This window comes from Dermacentor albipictus, chromosome 4 (assembly GCF_038994185.2).
Source record: "Dermacentor albipictus isolate Rhodes 1998 colony chromosome 4, USDA_Dalb.pri_finalv2, whole genome shotgun sequence".
NCBI classification, from domain to species: Eukaryota; Metazoa; Arthropoda; class Arachnida; order Ixodida; family Ixodidae; genus Dermacentor; species Dermacentor albipictus.
The window spans coordinates 103,905,988-103,928,417 of record NC_091824.1 but is presented as its reverse complement, the minus strand read 5'-3'; the positions used below and the strand labels follow the sequence as shown (position 1 = coordinate 103,928,417).

The window sequence follows — 22,430 nt, the reverse complement described above, 5'->3', positions numbered from 1 at the left end:
ATTCATTGTAAGTGCTTACAGTCAGTTGCTATGCGGAGTCGCGAACAATCAGGGCGCTTGCAACAGGTATAAGATTTCCAGGACGCCACTTGCTTCCATCCTCCTACCACGCCTCCCGTTTTGCCCAGCATGGGGACGTATAAAAAAATAAGTATTCGAATCGGAGTAATTCAACACATACTTTTCGTTCGTTTTCGAGAGCGTCAGTATGCCTCGCGCTTACACACATACAGTTCCTTTCATTTATGGTCTGTCACGACACCTTGCACTCTCCTGAGTTGTAGTTTGCATTTTAAACGTTAATTTAACTGCATGAACGCCGTTTGTGTAGAGACGCTTCAAGCGCACCGCTGTTGAGCAGCCGTGAATGTACTAGAATGACAAGACAGATAAGCGTATAGCAACGAGAGAGCGACTGTTTGCTCGCGATACAGAGAGATCTAACGTCGTGCACTGGAGAACTGTGTCCCGGACGGGAAGTCGAGGCCGTTCACAGCGCGCGCAAATACCACAGCAGGTAAAGGACAAGGAGAAATCAATGCGAAACAAAGCAAAACGAAACAACATAAACAAAAGATGGAACGATTTCCATTCGAGCTAAAAAATTAGGTACGATAGAATGGAGGTAAAACGCGATCGAGAAAATCCTGGCCAAAAGGCAGCCGCACAAGGTACGCGTCCACAGCATGCATGCATCACCGCGGGCGCCTTCGCAGTGATGTCCTCATCACGAGCCTAACGTCTTTCCTAAGAGGCAAACCAACTGTATACCTCAAGCTGAAAAAAAAAAGTAAAGAAAAGAATACTACATTTTTTTCTGCTTTTTCTTTCTCCATACGGAATGGAGAGAGAGATAAGAAAAGTCATCGGCCCTTTGCAGGGTGGGCGTATGGTGTGCTTGTGAGTCTAGGGGGTGTTGGTTTGTGTCTGTAGGAATAGTGGGAGAGTAGCGGGGAGGGAGCGCAGGGGGTGATGACGACGTTCTCAGCGGGCTGCCTTCTTTCGTGAGACGAAGCAGCGGGCAACGTTGGAGCGCGAGCTCCCAGCTCGCAAAGGACGGCCTGCGGCGTGCTGTCCAGGTGGCTATACACGCGACGTCGCACGAACGCACGCGCACACTTTGATTACAAGACGGCTGGTCGTCGTGAGGAGGGCCCCTTTATTCTCTGAGAGGGCGTCGGTGCATTTGCCGTACCGCCGTTATTTCGTGGATGTATATTTTCCCTGGCCACTGGGCTGTTGCTGCGTATACTGCTGGAACAGCTCACTTACGTCAGAAAGATCGCGCGGTCGAGATGCAAAATTCCGTAAGCCACACGTTCTACTTCCCATAAACGAGACGACCGCGTTCCCGCTAGTAGCACGTTTAAACATGAGGTACGCGTTCTGAAAGATTGGGTGGTGCAACGAACCGAGGGTAAGGGTGGGGGGGCAGCAGGAACGATGCCACCGGTCCGCATGTTGAAGCCTTAATTACAATTCTAGACCGAGGCGCGTCATTTTGCTTAGGCCAGAAGAGGTGTGTCGAGAAGGGTGCTTGCGGGTCTTTCATATTCAGTGAACGATATGCTCGTCTCATGCTTACTTTCTCATCTTACTTGCGTCAATGAGGAGCTCGGTTTCCAGGAGCCATTGCCCGACGAGTGACGCAGCCTGCGTCAAGACAGAAAGCAGTTGCGCTTCGGCTCTTATTATACGGCGATCTTTCCATCACAATTCAAGTTTCTGTTACCTCTTGAGGATCTTTTAACTCGAACTAGCCTAGTGCTCGGTTTTCTCACATCTGTATGAAAACGGCAGCGCATGGCTTCTCTTTCGTTAAGCATATCTCGTTTAAACTGCTCCTTATCCATCGAAGCGATTTCGTCTGTGAGATTGATGAACTTTCAGGAGAGCTGGGGTGCGATCTTGTACGCGTTCCAAACTCGAACGGAGGCGGTCCGTTCTTTCCGTCGCGAAATGGGCGGTCCGTTCCGTTGCGTTCGTCCGATAGCAGACAACACGGAATGATTGACAGCAGATATCACTTCACAATTGACGTCATGGCGTTCTTCACCGTTCAAACTGACCAACCGTGTGCGGCTCGGTGGAACGGACCGCCTCCGTTCTATTTTGGAACGCGTACAAGGTCGCACCCCTGATGAGGTTAGCTGACGTGCTTTATAAGAGTGAAATGCGATATTATAGGAGGTCTTAATGAAAACCAAGAATACTAAAGAAAGACAAGAGAAAACAAACAATGCACTACAAACACACGTTGGTCTTAAGAAAATAAAAGAAAGGGACTCTTTCACAGTGGATAAATGCAAAGGTTATTAGAATTCGGCCCCTTGCTTCATGCGAAAAGTAAAAAAAACAAACGAGAGACAGATGGATGCAAATGAGAGAAAGGCAGGGAGGTTAACCAGACTTAAAACGTCCGGTTTGCTACCCTGCACTAGGGGAAGCGAAAGGGGAAGTAAAGACGGAAAGCAGAGCGTGACACGTGACAGTGGCCTATTAGAAAGACTATAATGACCCCTTTTCATCCCTTTTCAAAACAAACAAAAAATAAACGAAGAAACAGATCTTTGTATCGCTCAAAGCAGACACAGCACTCCTACCAACGTTTTGCTATTTAAGGCGTGCATCGCAGCGGAGGCTTAAATAAGTAAATCATTTCTTGAAATTATGAAACACCTGCGAGTTCAAATTATGCGGACAAAGTCCTCTTGAACAGCATGCGAGTGGCGCACTGTCTGTGAGCCTTTTTCTCGCCTGTGAACGAGCATGGTGGCATAGGAATGGTGCCGGCGCAGCAGGTGCACCGTCCTTTATGTTCGACGAGTCATGAGAATAATTATGCCGCGCATTTTATTTACCTTTACTGGCTGATTCACCTGTGGACGCACTCCTTTAACTGCTCAAAGAAACCAGCCAATGGTCGCTTCGCTGTTTCCCAATGCGAAAAGAAGGAATCGTGACGTAACAGAACCGACGAAAGATTGCGAAGCCCGAAAGCGCGGTAAAGTGCACACAGTTGCGTTACAAGGCCTTTCTTAAGGAACGCGGGTGCGAAGTATTACGCCGCAAATCCAGCACGGGTTGTTAGTACAGACACGATCCTTTCTGTCGAACCTCTGAAATGCCTCTGAAATGATAAGGCACCGTCCAATGCAGTTACGACAGATTGCGAAGGGCTGAAGCTCGGGCAATAGGTGAGCGGGGAGTGTTTCGACACGCAAATTTTTTATGAAATCCAACGTCTAACATAGAGTGCCGGAAGCAACGCGAAACAAATGCGCCGTGTACACGGTGCGCGGAACAGGCGCACCCTGTCTACGCTGTGACTGAAGCGCCAGCTCTCGGAGCATGCCGGCGTCTCGGTTTCTCGGAAGCAAGATCCTCGGATCCCCCGCGCTTTCCCGAAGGCGCCTCTGCCTCGATGCCTCCTCGCAGTTGTTGGGGAAGCGCACCGCGCGGAAGCCCCGTGCGCGTGGGTGGGCGGGATGCTCATCCATCACCATTGGGGAACAAGGCGCCGCCCGAGACGAGCAGGAGCCTCCATTGACCGACCGACGCACGCATTTCAATCGGGCGCGCATCTCTCTCGCGCAGAGCGCGTCTCGGCGTGCGCTCGCGTGTCTGTGGGTGTGCGTCTATATACGAGTGCGGTGACGTCGCATGCACCACCCCGCGTGCCAGGCGTTTTCCCGAGATGCTACCGAGGGAGCGCTGCTTCGCTTCTCGGTATGACCTGCCGAGTCCTTTACGAGGGACCCTGGTGTAGGTCGCTCACGACCGGCGCTCTGTGTGGCGGACGCGCAACACGCGTTGCACGCGCTGCGAAGCGCTGACCGCGACGCGGGATCCAGCTGAGATAGTGAAGAGAATCTGAGAAGACGGGCGGCCCTCCCTCACGCTTCACACGTGCGACATAACCGCGCTCTGAGCTGCCACTGGATAGGTCCTGCTTTCTCTCCCTTGGAGTGCGAAGTGCGTTTGAATGAGTCCGTGTTTAGCACATAAAGAGCGCATACTTCTTCCTTTTGTGCTTCTTTGCATAAATGGTAGCTACCGGATGTTCTCTAAACGCTTTTGTAGGACCAGGCTGTCCCTCTTTTGCGCACGCAAAATCGCCGCTAAACCCGCATCGCGGTGATATGAAAGTGGACTAAGCGGCGACATCCATATACACTGTGCTTGTCAAGCACAGGAAATATAGGACTGCCTTCTTCGCGATTACGCTGTCTCACAAACAAATTTTCACCTCATTTTACGCGCTTTGTTCGTCCCTTCCTCTCCTGTACAATTTAACTCGTTTCCATTTTCATATCAACGTATTACATGCATCTGCAAAAGTTAACAACAGCAAGTAACAGGCTCGATTTCTTCAGTTTCCGTTAAAATGTGTATATCTCGATCTCTTTCTCTCTCTCGTGCGTGGAAGTATACATATACCACGTTCGTGAAATCGCATTGTATACATGAAGGAGGATTATATATACAATCACGAGTTGACTTGCTAGTGATTCAACATGTTAAGGCAGGAGCGCAGAAAAGACGAAGTATAGTGATGCCTGGCGGCGTCAGTTTTACGTTCTTGTGCCCTTTGTCCTTCCCTGCGCCGCTGCTTTATAGTATAGACATATAGCCTCCGTTAATTCTGTTCATCTGAGCCGCTCTACACCAAGTTCACTTGCCGTCGTTGTTTATCGTTCCTGGAAGGAGCAAGTGGGGAAACTGTGCAAATCTCGTGTTGGTAAGCATTTTCGAGGTCACTCTCTCGACCCTGAAGAAGACGTGTTCGTCCGAGCAGATGATGAAAGTTGAGATTGTGTCTTTTCTCAAACACGGTGTATGACATCCGTGCCAAGATGCAGAGTATGCGCGTGTCGTACAACACGAGCGGAATCAGTCACGTGGGCGGGCAGGTGAGAGTTCCGTGCGTACGCTGCACGCATGAGGTACATCTCTCTCGGGATCGGCGCACGCGTGGAGGGCGTCATTCATCTTCCACCGCCAGTGAGGCCAACCCTTTCGGTGTGGTCAAGCAGCTGGCCGTGTATATTTCGGCATCCCGCTGCGGTGTGTGTGTGTACGTGTAGTGTGCGCTCCCATTCTTGAGAGTCGCACAATGCCTTTCTTCGATGGCGCCGCACGCTCTACACAGACGCTCGTCGGCCGAGCTCTATGTACACAAACGTGAGGTCGACGTACACATGCATGAGGGCAACGTGGTAGAAAATGAAGAAATAACCGTGGACGACAGAATTTTTATGAGGTGCACGGGAAGTTAAACTTCGTCTATTTTCTTTTTTATTTTTATTATTATTATTTTTTTAGTTCACCCTGTGATTCACACAGTATGAAGAGAGATGCGCCCGCAACTGAGGGTGTTCTTTGTTCGTGAACATTGAAGACATGTTGGCGACTAGTATCTTTTGTGCCTGTTAGTTACTTCTTGTCGTACGCAAAGGATTTCGCAGAATGCACAGGGGTGCAGGACGTCGATGTGTCACGTTAAAAAAGACGAAGTTCTTTAGTACACTGTGCGACACGCACTGTCGACCTTTAAAACTGTTGCAAGTGCGCCGACTGTTGCAAGCGCGCGGGGCACATGCTCTAAAGCGCTACGAAGACAACAGCACCTGGTCGCAGCAGTACACAGCATGTATTTTGACTTCCCAAGGTAAACAGTGAAAATATATATGTTAAATTTTAGGAAGAGGCAGTTACATACCCGATGTCGAGGTCGTAGCAGATGCGCAATTCATTTACTTAAAAAACAACACAAAAAGAAAAGAAAAAAAATCAAGGCAGTAAAGCTTTCATGAGGCACGAGAGAAAATCGCTGGTTTCATACAAAGTTTCACGCGACGCTTTACGTAAAACGGACCGAGATATAGCATAACGTTTGATGTTGATACTGCTGCATGGCACGATACACGGAACTGCTGTGGTGTTAGTAATGCCTGGTGTTATTATTCTTTAATCGTTGTTTCCCGCAGACTGCTTTCCTGATCCACAGGCGCCCCTTCTCTGCACTGTACATTAGCACAAATAATGGCGGCGTCAGTCCTCGTTCAAATGAAGACCACGCGCAAACTGTGCACGTTGTGCATTTGTCTTACTGCACCTTGTTTGATCACGGGGTAGCTGTGCACATACGTGATGATTGCAAAACTTATCCCGTCTCAGTTAGCCCGGCAACCGCCTTGCGGGAAGTACTGCAGCTTTACAACGAGGAATATTTTCGTTGCCCTTGTCATTCCGCGGTGCCAATATAATCGTGGTAGCTCTGGCAGTGAAATAAACTACAATAAAGTAATTTCGTCGGGAACAGAAGGCAGCAAAAGAAAAAAAAATACAAGAGCAGTGATTTAAGTCGCGAAATTTCACTGGGTCACAACATCAAGGCGCTAACAATACAGCGGCGCCCGCGGTTCTCCGCGAGCGCAGCTGCCGCGTTTTAAGAGACATCTGCATGTTCCCCGACCACAAAATGTCTCACTGCATATAGGAAAGGCTTTCGACTCTCTTCTGTCCGCAGCAAACTCGCGCCTGGACACTGTCAGCCTCGACGCGACAACAGCCATTTCGAGTCGCACGACGACAAGCGCACTGAGGCTCCCGCTCCGAGCTGACGGGGAAGGAAGGGGGGAGGGGGGGAGGGGAGTGGGGGCTCTCGAATCTGCGTTTATGTATGCGTGGCGTCCATGTAATGGCACACGCGTATAAGTGCGCGTCGCCGCCAGAACGAGAAGGTTAGAAAGGGGGGGGGGGGGGGGGGGCAAGCAAGTCCCGGGCGTCAAAGCCTGATAAATCTTTCGCTGAGGACCACGCGGCGTGGTTTCTCGGTCCTTTCGGTGTGCAGCTCCGGTGTCTAAATAAAGCCGCGCCGTTCGGTCGTGCCCCAGTGACGCGGCGCCTGTCTCGGCAGCAATTAAGCGCACTTTCCGCCGACCTCTCAGTCCTGGCATACGACGCGGAGTTCAAGGCGTGCACTGAACTGGGAGTCTCGGTGGCGTGTTTGTTTGGCTATGCCAGGGGCGTCGATTTGGAGGTTTGATGCATGGAGCGTCGTCGCGCGCGGAGGGTTGCTGCTGCGCGGTGGCGACTGTCACGAGTAAAAGAAAGCTTGCCGGCGGCTCGGAGCGAGAGAGTTTATCTCGGTGTTTTTGCATCGTATAGTGCCGCGTATATCACGATCGTTTCATTCGGGGCACTTAGGCTCGGAGCTCAGGGTTCTGCGTCGACTATTGGTGAGCGTGTATATGGCGAATATCGCTTTTCTCTGCGCGACTCTCGCATTGCCGATTGGAGTGCTGACGAAGCTTCAGTTAATCAATCAATACATAGATTGGCTGTTGGATAGATTGCTTAATCGGTCAATCACTCCAAGACTATGTGATGTTCGTTGATTTGGAATCTTGGAGCAAGGAGAGCATAGAGGAAACGTTCCGTAACAAAATCGAAGTCATGAGAAGAAGGCCCAATACGTTATCATATGGCGCTAAATCTTTAACTTTTTGCACCGCCGCGGTACCTGAGCTCAGCGCACGCTCTTCCGAAAAGACAACAGCTGCGACCGCGACGAAGGAGATAAATTTTCACGCTGCAATAATTAAGCGACCGAAGTTGCACAAGCACATCGGGAGAAGCATGTGCACAGAGCTGTTGGCTAAAGCACCCGAACAAGTGCGTATCGATTAGCACCTGCCGGGAACCAAGCACACCGGATCGCGTTCGCCGAGCGCAGGGTGACGTGCTGGGCCGACTTTTTGAGAAATAAAAAGCGAAGGGGTGGCTTCACCGAAAATTGGCTTACGGAGGCTGGCTGCTTGACGTGATGCGGGCGTAATGCTGACGTGAAGCTGACGTAATGGTTTCTAGTTTGATTCCTTCTTTAATGCCTATAAGTTTTATACACCATCATGAATTGGCATATATATTCTCGCACATTGTTAAAACACAGCGCGCATGCGAGCCACAGGCTCAAAGTGATCGCGGCATCCTTCTGCACCGTCTTGAGCTTGTCGTTGTCGTTCGACGGAGAGACATGACTTGCACTAACCAAGACGTCTTATTTTGATTCCTGATGGCGTTATTTATTTCTTTTTTTTCTACTGTTATTTTGTTTTCTCGTCTTTTCTGCCCTTATACCCTATTCCCCTGTGCTGAGTATAGCCAACCGCACATTTAATCTGGTTATCTTTTCTGCCTTTCATATCTTGTTTTCCCTCATCCTGCTCCTTGATTACGTCGGTTAATGGCTAAACATACGTGACTCCTTCGTTCGTGCATTTTCATCTAGATCTTCAGGCGTACCGCCTCACCGAGCTTAGTGAATTCGGAAGCGCTTAGCTGCGCACTAATCGAACCAGCCAAATGATTCCGGCAAAGAAGGCGCACCCGTTAGCTGATGCTTCCCTTTGAAAACGCCTGGCTGAAGTTGGCGCGTTTACCGAGGATTCAAAAGAAACGACCGTTATGAGATAGGAAATTGGGTGCACTTGTCTGTCTCGATGAAGGTTACTGTTTGAAATTTCATTAGTTTCTCGCGGCCTGGTGAGCTTAACAGTTTTCAAGTATACAAGCTGGCGACCTTCTTCGTATATAGTCAGAATACTTAATGCGAGTTTCTAGATCCTCACTATACTCACGCATGATATTACGTTGCATCTCAAGAGAGTGCCAAATATATGCCACAAAATGTCAGCGGAAAGGGGTAAGTTTTCCATAATCATTTTGTAAGGGATTTGTGTTCGGTAGTATAATTTAGTTAATAGGGTCAGTCGCAGGATTCCGGGTTTTCCTTGTGTCAAAGTGTGAGTGATATATGTATAGGCTTGTGGATGCTCGTAATCGACGGAGCCGCTTTCGGCGTCTTCTCGCTCTCCTTCCTCGGTGTCCGGTGATGGCGATACTTCCCCACCACGAACCCCCTCATCCAGGCGGCGGAGGCGGCGGCGGAGGTCCGGAGCCCTCCCTGGCCGCGGCTGCGGCTGCCGCCGCGGCGCAGGACGCCAGCGGGATCCGTCGCTACCGGACGGCCTTCACGCGCGAGCAGCTGGCGCGGCTCGAGAAGGAATTCTGCCGCGAGAACTACGTGTCCAGGCCCCGGAGGTGCGAGCTGGCCGCCACGCTCAACTTGCCCGAGAGCACCATCAAGGCTCGTATACGGTCCTATCCTCTCGCATGCCACGCGTACGTGTGCAAGCATGCAAAAGCAGCCAATGCACATGCAGAAACACGCACGCGCACACACACACGCACACACACACACACACACACACACACACACACACACACACACACACACACACACACACACACACACACACACACACACACACACACACACACACACACACACACACACACACACTTGAGGCTATGATGCGCCAATCACAAGTTGAAATTTTGTAGCCATCGGCATATCATAGTTTTTAAAAAAAATCAGTTGCCTCTGAACATTTAAAAACATCGTCAGGAGATACAAGTGTTTTTCAGAGAGGATCAGAGTCGGATGCAGGGATGTCAGTGTTTGGTGAAATTCGGGGAAGTACTTGTCTTTTTTTCTCCTCCAGAGCTGGGCGTGTTATTGTAGAATGTGATTCACGGTAAGGACACAGCACACCGGCTTTTCTTCATTTCTCAATAAAAAGTTGTGACTAAGGTATGTGTGTCCAATGCGAATGCGACATAAAATTACTTCCATAAAACGTTCTTGGTGGTGGCATTTCTTCCATACTTTGAATATGTGTTTGATGATTTGAAGTGAGTGAGTGAGTGAGTGAGTGAGTGAGTGAGTGAGTGAGTGAGTGAGTGAGTGAGTGAGTGAGTGAGTGAGTGAGTGAGTGAGTGAGTGAGTGAGTGAGTGAGTGAGTGAGTGAGTGAGTGAGTGAGTGAGTGAGTGAGTGAGTGAGTGAGTGAAATAACTTTATTAGGTCCAGAGAAGACGCAGAGGAGACCCCGCGCCACCCGGCTAGTCCCACGTATACGGACCGCCAAGCCAAGCTTGACGGCCCGATCGCGGGCACTCTGGACGGCCAGGGTTTGGTGATTTGAAGTTTGTTATTTACTTGTGAGTCCCATTTCTTTTGGCACATTGAGACGAACGCTTCGCGAACTGCCCGAGTGCAGTCCTTAAATGGAATCTTTCTTTCCATCAATTTTTCACGCACCGCCATAGATGCACAGTTGTCTGCCTTTTCATTTCCCGGGATACAGACGTCACTTGGGAGCCAGCAGAAACGGATTACTTTGCAATTTTTTGCGTCTTTGAGCAGCAAACCCAAAATGTCGCCCAGCAGAGGTTCGCAGTCTGATTTTAAATGAAGAGCCTTCAGTACGCTTAGCGAATCAGTGTATACACGGTCGTTTCTTTATAGTTACCCATAACTGTTTTTTTTTCTAAATATGCATATAAAGCGTACACCTCAGCTGTGAAGACAGAGGTAAACTGTGGAAATTTAACACATTATTTCCCTTGTTCAGACACAATTGCACTTCCGACATGTGTTTCCGTCTTTGTACCGCCGGTATAACACTCGGTGTAGTTTCTGCACTTTTCCTGTAATTCTAAAAATCTTGTAACATGGGCTGTCGCGTTGTCTCCTTTTTATTAAGACAAGAGTAAAATCACAAGGTGCATACCATGGGGCTAGTCGGTTAGGTGTTATAATATATATATAGGGGGGGGGGGTGGAGGTATGGCACGAACATTTCTACCATGCATAACAAGAGAAACTCCTAGAAATGCCTGTAGAAACATGTATTTTATTGGCATGGTATAAGGGGGCGATTTTGACGCGGAAATACGGCACCAGATGCTCCTTTCGTTATCTGCAGGAAGCGTAGTGCCCATATGCTCCTTATGCTCCATAAGCTCTATATGCTTGTCAACGCTGTATACGCACATACAATTGTGATGATTGTTTTGAACGCAGGCGCAAATACTTTACCACGTGACAACAGCGTTACAACGTAAATCTCAAATGAAGAGTGCGAACATATACTTTGATACTTATTGAGTAACGACACTGCCGCATAGCATACAAGGCGACACTGCAAATGAAACACTGATATGTACCACACATTTCTTTGCTGTAGACTTTTGCAGGAGTTATGCAGGAGTTGGGCCCGAGCCAGCAAGCGGTATGCAAAAGGGTCCAATAATAACCTTCCAAAATATTTAGATGACAGTGGTATTGTTGGGCGCTATTAGTGGGGGCACTACACGATCAGCTTGTGTGGATATCAGTCGACAAATAGTGTAAGGCTGTACATACAAAGGATGCCCATATAAATTTTGTTCACATCTGTGTTCTTTATAACTAAAGTGTAAATATATTCTGGGGGGGGGGGGGGCATTAACAAAGACGCATTGTCAAGCGTGCTGCTCTTGAGATAGTGGTTTGGTTCAGCAAAACAATTTTGCGGGTTGAATTGTTTAGTTTGCTTGTCCGCAGAGCAATTATGCTTTGCAGGTATGGGCTGCACGCCCTTACAGAAGCAAGAAAAAAGGGCGAATGAAAGTCAGGGACGTTAACTGGGGTTAAGGCCCGATTTCACTACCTTACGATAAGGGGAGTAGAAAGGAAGCAGAATTATGTTGCGGGTAAAGAAACATGAATGAGCGCGTGGGAAAGGAAGTTCAATAGGATACTATAGGAGTTGTAAAGGTGGTTTTGATTGAATTTCGCGTCGACCACTCTTGCAGGATGCAAGCACGCTATTCAATCAGATCTCAATGAAAATTCGCATAAAGTCAAGTAATTAAGAACACAACATGATTTTAGTAACGTTCCTTAAGGACACGCCAACTATAGCGAAAATATAATCTTCGCATTAGTCATTTTGTTATTTTTGTAAACGTGTTCCCACTGTCATTTGCCCTTGCTGTGTCACTATGGACAGCTGCGTTTTGCGTAACGTTGTAAAATCTGACCTCAAACGATCTAGCTAAATAGCCAAAGAAAAGGTGCGACTCGCAGAGTGAAGCTGACAGCTGGCTCTGCAAGCAGCTCACATGCAGCTATAAACGCGCGGCAACTGCAAGAATGCGGGCGTGTGACGGCCGGTGTTTCCTGTTTTTGTTCAGACGGCCACGGAACCAGCGTCTTAGATGGACTGGAAGCTATTTCGGAGGTCACCCGAAACATCCCGAGTCAGCGCACTTAAGCAGCAGCCGGGGCTAAAAACGAACGCGCCGAACGATCATGGTTCTCCGCTTTCTGACGGAGATGATTTAGTGGCGAACGTCAAATGCACGTTGGTGCCAAGCCAAAACAATACGTCATGCACCATGCATGCTAGTTTGTGTCGACGTCGTGTTTGCCACTGGGGCGGCTTACACGATGGCCGTAAAGGGGCCGCAATGAAGGTTATTTCTGTACTTGTTTTCCTCCACGCGTTAGTGCAGCACTCGTGTAGGTGTTTGTTTAGATAATATTGTAACGACGAAGCTCACTTTATTTTTATGAGCGCATAGCTTCGCTTTAGGTGACAAAATGTGTTTCGCTACGTATTTCTTTGTAGTTTAAGTGTATACGTGACTCGTTACGCTGAAGAGAGAAGCATGTTATTGCGTACCCAGCGGGATACTTCTGCTGTGTTATTGCATTGTAAATTGACGCGTCATCTAAAAAAAATTAATATGTTTTCAAAACAGGAACCATTCAGAGTTGCTTTTACGGCTATCTCATTACTCTCCTGGGCCTCAGTGACCTTCTGTAGACGTATAGGCAGCTCCGAATTCGGAATGTGAGCTCTCGTAGTTAGTGCTCTCTCTCCCAGCTCCCTTCTTCCCGTCTGTTATTCCTTCTATTGAGCATCAGCGGGGCGTGTGCAATTACTCACGCCAACCAGCCGCAAGTTCACTCTTTCCGCGCTGCTGTGCCAACTCTCGGCACTCTGAAAACGCAGGCTCGATCGGTCCTTCAGCGCGCACTTGTCGCACGCACGATTGCTCATCGTCACCGCGTTCGCTCTCTTCCCCGCAGGTGTGGTTCCAGAACAGGCGCATGAAGGACAAGCGGCAGCGCATGGCACTGGCCTGGCCGTACGCCGACCCGCACTTCGCCGCGTACATGCTGAACGCCGCCGCCGCCGCCGCGGCCTCGGGAGCCGCGGGTTATCCGTACGCGTTTCCCTTGCCGTACTACACGGCTGCGGCAGCGGCCCTGTCTCCGCTGGGACGCTATCACCCGTACAGCGCCGCCGGTCCCGCCAGGCCCCCGTCCCCGGTTCTGCAGCTGGCCGGGACGCCCGGTCCGTTTCCCCGGTCACCCTCGGAGCCAGTGACGGCGGCCTCGCCTGCTACGACGACTCCGTGCGCCTGCCCCTACATACCGTATCCCGGCACGCCGCTGCCGCCGACGCAACAGCCGCACCCGCAGCACACGACGTCGACGACACCGACGACCACGGGGTCCAGCCGATCCCCGCCGTCTTCGCGGCTCATCGCGGCTCCCGAGCCCATCACCCTGGCTGCGCATACGACGGAGCCATCGGCGAAACCGCCCAGCTTGTTTCGGCCGTTCAAGACTGACGCCGAGAAACCCTGACTCGTTGCACCTTTGTCAGTCATGGCGCGGACTACGGCGACGGTGAGAGAGAGTCATCGAGAACTTCGGAGAAACGACGCCCACCGGGTGCTGCGCGATGTGATCGCGCTTTGACGTCGGTAAGGCGCAACAGCGGAGTCGGCCGGTGTGTGTGGTGGTACAACAGGAACGATGGCGTTGGCTCATCGACAGACGTGCGCGATTGGTCTCCTCTTCAGTGTCGAACTGAAAGTGTGCGCACTGAAATTAATATCCCGGTTCCCTTTCGAGAAAAGTAAGGCCGTGATGCCTGAAATGCATACCCGCAGACGACGTGCTTCGGTATGGTAATCTTTTAACCAGTCATTATTTACGAGGGGCCCGGGGAGGTGACGCGCGTGCTGTCCTCAGCGGAAACGAAAATAGGCTTGCAGATGTAGCGTGTGAAAAAGACACCAAGACCGTCTTGCCTTAGCTTAGCCGCATACGCTTGAAGTTATCTCACGTATTCATTGGTGAGAGTTGACGATGGGCAAACTTGTGCGCCTACATCACCGAGAAAAAAAAAGAGAAAAGAAACCAGCTTTCCCAGTGACCGAAAATCAGGAACAGTCGTAAAGAAGTGCAACCCTAATCCAAGTGTTCGCCTAGTGACTCTGAGGCTCATCGGGAAGAAGGGTGACGAAGGGTGACGTTTTTACACTTCATATATAACTGACGATGAAAGGGACACTTTTCATTTACGAAAAGAACGATCGGCAGACCAGCGCGACATGTGCAATCTTCTCGGCTCTTAGTGGAAGTGAAAGGGCATTGACTGTAATTTATGCTCGAATATATACGTACAATGCTCACTCACGCCTGTAAGCCTCTGGATGTGTTTGTGGACGTTGTGAAGTGTTCGCCGAACTGCGAAAGAAAAAGGGGCGAAACGAGAACAGGACCACGTGAGCTGTGCGCGCAGACACTGCAGTGACTCCAGACATTGTGCCATTTCGGCCGCTGCTTCCGGCAGCCTTCCTTTACGTCGCAGTAAAATCAGTGCATTGCGTATGTGTGTTTCGAATGCTGTTTGTTCGGGAGTGTCCTGTGCATACGCACATTCGCGAGCTTCTTCCATCACGCTGTCAGTTACAAAAGAGAGGCAGTGAGAGCAAAGAAGGGGATAAGCAAAATTATTTATTTAACGCGCGTGAAAATGCAAGATGTGCTGAGCAGGTTGCATGGTTTTCTGTAGGGGTAAGCACCACCTTTTTCATGAACAGCTGCTGCTCATGGACAAGTCTCTGTCATTCGGCCGAGCTGCCTTTCTTTGAACGAGGTTTGCTGATTAGCGCTTGCGTACAGCGGCAATGTTCAGCTCGTTTTTTCATACACAAGGATTGGGCACGCAAGTACTTCGTCGCATATCAAGCATTTAGATGTGAGCACAGATCGCGGGTTGTGAGTGCAGATTAGCATTCCCGTCATGCTACGAGTTACACATCGACAAGAAGAAAGTACAGGTTTTTGTGCGCGTTGCTGCACAGCGAACAAATCGCCAACTGTTGGTCATCAAAAGAAAGTACAGCGTGGCAGATAAGTAAACGGGGAAAAGAAACGCTTAGGGTACTTGTAGTATAGCACCTTCGTGGCCTACGTGTGGTTGCAGGGATGACGCCAACAAAGCCCGTGTGTGCTTGCCTGTCTGGCGGTGACAACTCAGGTGAGCCTTCTCATCTCACCTTCAAAGGCTGCTGCATGCGTGACAGGATATATACCCCAATGTCGGCATGAGTTGGAGATCAGCGGCAGGGCTTCCTGAACGAAATTTGCACTTAAGCTTTGCAGGTGCCTGTGTGCCCTTAAGCGTCTTTCCCAGCCGTTAATTTCTCGCGTTTTCATTAATACCGTGACCAATTCATTTGCACGCACATCATCCTCCCCTCCCAAGGATTAAAGGGAGCCACAACAAGACTTTTCCATTGTAGGCGAGCCGGAAAGGAGTCGACGACCGCGCTAAGGATAATTGTAGCCTCCCCCCCGCTAACGCTTTCTCAAGTTTCCCTTCTCGAGCCTACGGCCACAGAGGCGTCGTATATACCTGGTGGAGGACTCGTATTCAACTCTTTGACTCAAAAGGCCGTGCGTTCGGCTGTTTCACGGGGAAGCCTTGGTGCTGAAGAAAAGGACCGTCACGATCCTACCCACACCAGAGGCGACGCGTTTCTTTTGGAAATGGGGGTGTCGTTACCAGAAAGGAATAGACGAGGATGGGGGTTCGGGGATAGCCATTCCCTACTCCCCCTCCCCCCTTTAAGTTGTTTCTTGAAGCCCGGGTCCGCGACCGCCGCACACTGCGAAGGCCTTGGCTTGCAAGCGGCAGAGATCAGAGGACTGACGAGCGGCGCCCTTCTGCCGCTTCGAAGCCATCCTAGCCCCCGGCTGTGGTGCGACAAAGAAAAGTGCGGGAATGAGCGTGGGATGCACGCGGGGGTCGTTGGGCGCATGTTTGTCCGGACGATGCTTGCTGTTCTGTGGCTGCCCTTTGGGAAAGCCTGGAAAAACAGAAAAAAAAAGCAAAGTGTTGGTTGTGGGGATAGCGACGTGGTTAACGAGATTTGTCGCGCCGGCCGTTCAGGGCCGGCCCAGACAGACGCACAGAGATAGCGTGCGACAGCTCCGCATGCATGTCTTGCTCCCTCCGTCATACAGTGTTTTTTTTGGCGTGACGAAGCACTTCAGAAGGTTGAAGCCCTTACGCGTACACGTTTTCCGTGCCTGTGCACCAAACGACCGAAAGACCAAACGTCCGCAACCATGGCATCGCGAGAGCGAAAAGGACCTTTATGGCGCGAGTTGGCGGAAAGAAGTTCGGTAACGTTGTTGCATGGGGCTAGCGGGGATGACGAAAAAAAAAAAAAACTTTGCTGACAAAATATGTATTTATATATATGTACTTTTCCCAATGGAGCTAGCCTGTATTCATTTTTGTCAGCAGTATAGCATGTCAGACGGACGATTGAACTATGGTCTTGGAAGCTACAGCGCCGAGAGAATCACGTACCGCGCTTTTCGTGTGCCAAAACATTTATTATGCATCGCAAGGTATCCTATAGGAGCGTAACCGGGAACGCGAACGCAACAAGGCGCTCCTAATGGAAGTTAGCGCCGTGTGTGTGTATTTCAGTTCTGTTTACACGGTTTTGCTTGCTCCACTATGATTCTTTGGGATGTATAATGAAAAATTTGGTGCACGACCACCGCGGTGCGTGATTTTCTCGACACTGTAGCTTCCAAGTTCATCTATAATTTAGGTCTGGGTAGTCGGTAGACTTATTTATTTTACTTGCTGCGGTGGCGTTTTTAATCTGAACGCTAGGTCACAGGCTAAATTTCCTGTCCCAAGCGCCACACTCTGCTTAAAGGGCAACTCTGGCTCATAGGCGTACTTACCGCGGGGGCAGCGAGAGGGGGGGCGCTTGCCTCCCGACTGTCGAAATTGGGGGAGGGGAGCAAAGGTAAAGTATGCCATTTGTCCTCCTACTTTTAAAAGCGGGCACTTTCGGCTGCACGCTGGAAGGTCCAACAAAACTACAGATAAAGCTAAATTTTCTTTTTTTAGTAGAGTGTCCGCGTAAATAATGCTTTTCTTTAATATGTATCCCTCGCTTGGGCAGCGAGGATTGCCTTTTCTGCCTCCACGGAACGCACTGTGTATAGCGGACGACGCGCGGGATTCACCACATAAAACGCTCGCGTTGCGTATAGTTCTGGCGCTGGGCAGTTCCTGCCCTAACAAATGTCAGCTTGCGCTACTTGCACCATGTCCAGTTTTTGGGGGACCGCTATATCCGTATTCTAAAACACAATCAGCTTGCTATATTTACATGCGGTTGAAGGGAAGGTCCGGATAAAGTATTATAATCGGCCGCGCAAAACGACTGGTGTGTCTTACGGCATGAAATCGTCGAATTATCAAATGCGGGAACTATTTCATTTCCACCCAGAAATAGGTTGCAAAGTCGTTGCAGTCTCAGTATCTTATCACCATGCAGAATCTAATCAAACCTCTTAGGGGTATAAATGTCGAATTTCATTGTGTAATAACGACTTATCGTAGGTATGTTCGTGAGAACTACCTTGGTCGAACGTGCAGAGCAATTTCATTACCAATAGAGCATTGACATGAATTTCTTCTAAAGGCATGTGTCACTTCTGACTTTGTCGATTTCATTTTCAGAATGTTTCTAAATATGAGCTACACTATCGTCTCCCAGCAGCAGCAAAAACCGCAGATATATCATATTTTGAAGAAATGGGGGCCTCGTTTTGGTGACTTGTACCGGAAATTTGAACTGTGTAGGTTGCTTGTGGGCTCTGAAAACAATTACAGAATAGTCGCTTTCTCCCAGTTTTTATGCGTTACGCGTTATGCATAACGTATGCGTTACGAGTTATGCGTTACGTGCACACGGCACTTAGTTGTTTTCCTAGGTACCGTACCCTAGGTAAACTATGCGGGGCACTGTGTTTATATTTATTCGAAATACCAATCAATGCTCTGAGTGACGAGCGGTAAATCTTTGTTCTGTGTAGGTTCATTACATGCAGCCTTTGTACAAGGTTACTCAATGAAGTGTTCTAGGGTGTCACGCTGCTTCTAACTGAAATGTTTCCCAGACTCCTCAAACAACAGCACGAGCGAGACACGGACTTGAAATTCCTTTGAAAATAGGGATAATTTTGAGCGCAATACGTGGCGAAACTTTCACTTTCCTGCTTTAAATGCAAGTGTTGAAAATAATGAAGGCCTAGTTTTTCCATGTGTATTTGTGCATTATACGAGATTCTTAGTTTTTTCTCCGATGCCCTCGATGAGCTAAGCAAGGCATCTTGTTTATATCTGGGGGAAATTATGGGCATAGTATGGGCAATGTGTAGGCAATATTCCGAATGAATGGGTTCAATGTTTCTCTTCCAGTAGAATACGTATGCAGGTGGTCCATAGCACTATTAGTCTGTTTTACGGTTGGTATAAAGCTTATAACTGCTGCGCTGGCATAATTACAACTATAACTAAGGTCAAATTTTGTCAACATGGCGGCAACAATACGCCAAGTTTATGTGCGATGGTAAATGCGTGTTTATCAAGTATAGCTTCAAAAAATATTAAGCAAGTATTTGAAAGTATCACGCTCCTGTTGTTAGCTAGGTTTCTCAATGTCCCAAGAGAACTCTGCGTTTCAGATATTTTATACTTTGACGGAATAGGCAGCATTTTAAGTTCATGTCTCGCGTAGATTTAACGTTTCTGGTTTATTTAGAAGCGCCACAAATACTTATCGAACCCTCCTTTTTGTTTTTTCATGCGTGACATATTAGGTTCGCCTAGTATCCTCACTGAACTAAAAAGGCAGCTTTATGTTTGGTGACTGTGAGGACAAGGTAATGGATATGTGTAAGTAAAGTTCAAAATAGATGGGTAATTGGGGATTTCGCAATAAATTACGTGTGCAAGCACTATAGAGTGTTATGAGTGAGTCTAACGAGAGGAGAGGAATTGAGCCCACTGCCCTGGCATAACTATAAAAGCCACCAACACCAAATTTAACCAAAATTGCTGGTACCCTATGGAAACTCTCTATGCGAAGTTAAATGCGGTTGGATGAAACATAACCTTGGTAAGAAAATCTTTTTCAAGTGATGGAGCGTGTGATATGTTATCTGTCAGCTATGCTTCCCAGTGTCGTGACGTAGGCATAGGTTGCAACAGTTTGTTTCGTAGAAGAGGGGAGGGGGGGTCACGATAAGTGCAATGTGCGATCAAATTTTTACGTTCCTGTCCAGTTAGAAACTTTGCAAATAATTACTCAGCCATTGTTTTCTCCCCTATATTTTCATGCGTCTTAAGACGTTTCTACTTGGGTTCAGCGATGTCCTCGGTGAACTAAACAAGACAGTTTGTTTATACTTGGAGAAAATAAAGAGCGAATTATAGACAATGTGTACGTAAACTCGACAGACAGGGGACTAGTTATAACATTTGCACTAAATTACGCATGCAAGCGATCCGAAAATTTATGGATGTGTTTTACGAAGAAAGCAGAATTTATCCCGCAGCCCCGCAGGATTACTGTGAACTCAAGCAATATCAAATGTAGCTGAGATTCAGGGAGTGGAGGGACAATGTGGTAAATGTTACGGTGAAGTGAAATGCAATAAAATTATATCGTCATGGAGTCATGAAAATTATTATTTCCAGGCGATTCGTTCTCTGTGTACTCGGAGGAACAGTTCTATAGATAGGAGGCCCGCTAATTTTTGTCTGTAATGTCTGTAATGTTAAACGAAAAGAACGAAAGCATATGTGTTCAATGGGGCGTGCCTTGCGTGGTCTTATTTTTTTCTCAAGTATGGTTTGCATTAGAGACGTCGGCTACACATTAGCTGACGTCAGAGTCAGCCCAACTGTCGTCAGGAGTTTCTTGGAGACGCTGGGAATGACGATGCATTGCTAAACGTGATGGCATATCATCGCTCAGGGCTGTTGCCGACCACATATATAGGATAATTATTTTACACATGTAAGGTTTGCAAAGTATTTTTTGCTGGTTCGTAGAGTCATGCGACCATTCGATATATTTGCGATGAAATGTAGAGATTCTTCTCTCAGCCTGGTATTTTTCAATGAAATCAGCAATAAACCCAATTAAAGCTCAGAAAACTATATGGTGAATGCCTGCTGAAGCTGAGGAAGGATACAATGAGTAAAGCGAGGAAGTGGGCTAGTTGGCGTCCATTCATGTTGTAAGGCACCAAGGGAAACTGGGTGAGGCTACTATAGGAAGGACACACCAGACAGTAAGACAAGACGCAGTGAAGATGAATAGGGATACAACCGGCCCTAAAACCCCTACTTACATGTTTTGCTTATTATAGTCAGTAATTTGCAGGATAATAGAGACAGTTGATCATCATGTGTAACTTTGGCGAACCAGTGCCACAGAATGTATCCGACACTGATGCTACAGAAACACTATATAGCGGTTATTGAAAGAAGTTAACACCTATGGTCAAACAAGTGCACTAAAGCTGGCAAGCAAGCTTTAGTGCACACCGAGTTCGCTGCCAGCTGCTATATGCGACAGCTGCCGCCGATGTTAAATAGGGACTGCCGTGCTCTGGGCAGTTCTTAATGAAGCCCAGTAAGTTTATACTGTTTGTTTGAAGACGAGAACGAAGGTGTTCATACTTCTGAAGCATTACGCGCGTTTGTTTGCTAATCCAGGAATGATTGATCAATAGTGGAAAAAGCTGCCTTAGTTTTCCAGTGAAGTCAAATTGAAAACAGTCAACCGCATCGTTGTGGAAATACACATGACATGGGAGAGTTCAGAAGTATCTACACGTTGGCCCAACCACACTTCTAACGCTGCGACTCATCACTGCGACTATATATATACATCACTCTTTACCAACAGTGATGTAAAAAAATATGGCAGCCACAATTTCTTTTAAGCGCTATACGTAATGCGAAGCATTGTTTAATAGCAGAAGGGCCCTCACTATATAACCGCGAAAATTTCGTGACGCGAAACGTACGCTGCAGGTTGCGAAGATGAAATGTTTATATAGCATTGCTTCTATCAGATTATGTTAGAGATGATGATTATGTAAAGTTTTATAATTTTAGATTGTTACAGTATGTATATTTATACATATGTATATCACTTGACATAATTGAGATAATACCATCGGTTCACTGATTGTAGTTTCACTGCTGGATTCACCAGTTAGGGTGGAGCAAGCCCAATGTGCGTCATTGCTGACCTCAATGCGCACTTGTGGAAAAACCCAGGTGCACCGTGCCTAGAATCCGAGAGCGAATGTGTCAAGCGCTAAGTCATAGCACATTGTTTTATCGGCCCTCTACCGGGTCTGCAGGGCACACTGAGCGCTATCTGGGCATTTGATAGCAGCTGTGCGCTCCAAATGTAGTCATAGGTCCCTGTTTGCGACGCTGTGTTAGATTGCACTGCCGTCAAAATCGGCCCACGAAAACGGTCAGATACCCGGCAGAAAAAAACTGGTCTACCTTTGACAAGAGTAATTTGCGTTAAAAAGACGCGGAATAAACTTGACCAGGAAGCCTCAGCGCCCCGCTCCTGTAAATCGGCTTTTGGCTGTGGCCGGCTGCAATTGTGTGAACACAAGCGTCGACCAAAGAACAACATATTGTACTACATCGAAAGAAATACATTTTCTTGAGATTTAGGAATGAGTGAATTTTTTTTTAGGAAGGTGTGAACGAATTTTGGTGGTCTTTTCGTTACGGCTGCTAGACAGCCATGCAGAAAAGCACAATATACCATGTCGTTTTTTTTTCATACTTAAAAAGCAATCGTGGATATTTGCGCCACTACAGTTCTCAAGATAGCTCTCATGCAGGGCTTCAGTCTGTACTGAAGTGAAGTTCGTATATAATTTGGCGTATGCCGATGATAGTGCCTTTTTCTGTGCTGATAAGAAGAAAGGGCCCTTATAGCATCACGCAGTATTCTGTTTCCGGGGCTAGCATTAACATTGATAAAAATTTGTGTCTTTGCTTCGAACAATGGTGTTCGATGTCAACTCTTTCTTCAGTGATGAAATGATAGCAGGACTTTCTTTATCGAGGGGTACCTTTCTCAATACTCGAATGACAACCCTCACTGGTCGGTGAGGGATATTCCGCGTCGCATAGACTGTCGAGACGTTGTGTTCTTTCGGCACGTTCTAGAACAAAAAAAAAAAAAAAGATAGACACAGAATTCACTTCATATATATCTCATTCGTTTTCGTCCTTCTGGAAATACTTGTGACCAGCCTCTTGACATGAACGACTATGCTTCTCGGTATACCTGCAGCTTCTGACGG

General features: G+C 48.1%; 1 protein-coding gene and 1 long non-coding RNA gene across 8 annotated transcripts in view; both read left to right on the top strand.

Moving 5' to 3' along the window:
* LOC139059201 (homeobox protein vab-7-like) overlaps positions 1-14,585 on the top strand; it is a 91,990-nt gene extending 77,405 nt beyond the window's left edge. For all 7 annotated transcript variants that reach the window (XM_070537291.1, XM_070537293.1, XM_070537292.1 and 4 more), the window contains 2 exons: positions 8,937-9,154; positions 12,990-14,585. In XM_070537291.1, coding sequence (XP_070393392.1) covers positions 8,937-9,154; positions 12,990-13,537 — 766 coding nt within the window. In that variant the 3' untranslated portion in view covers positions 13,538-14,585. The remainder of the gene's footprint in view (positions 1-8,936; positions 9,155-12,989) is intronic.
* Positions 14,586-15,127: 542 nt separating this feature from the next.
* Positions 15,128-22,430, top strand: part of LOC139059671 (uncharacterized) — a 41,389-nt gene continuing 34,086 nt past the window's right edge. Inside the window, exon 1 of the long non-coding RNA XR_011514303.1 lies at positions 15,128-15,237. This is a non-coding gene — a long non-coding RNA (uncharacterized lncRNA). The remainder of the gene's footprint in view (positions 15,238-22,430) is intronic.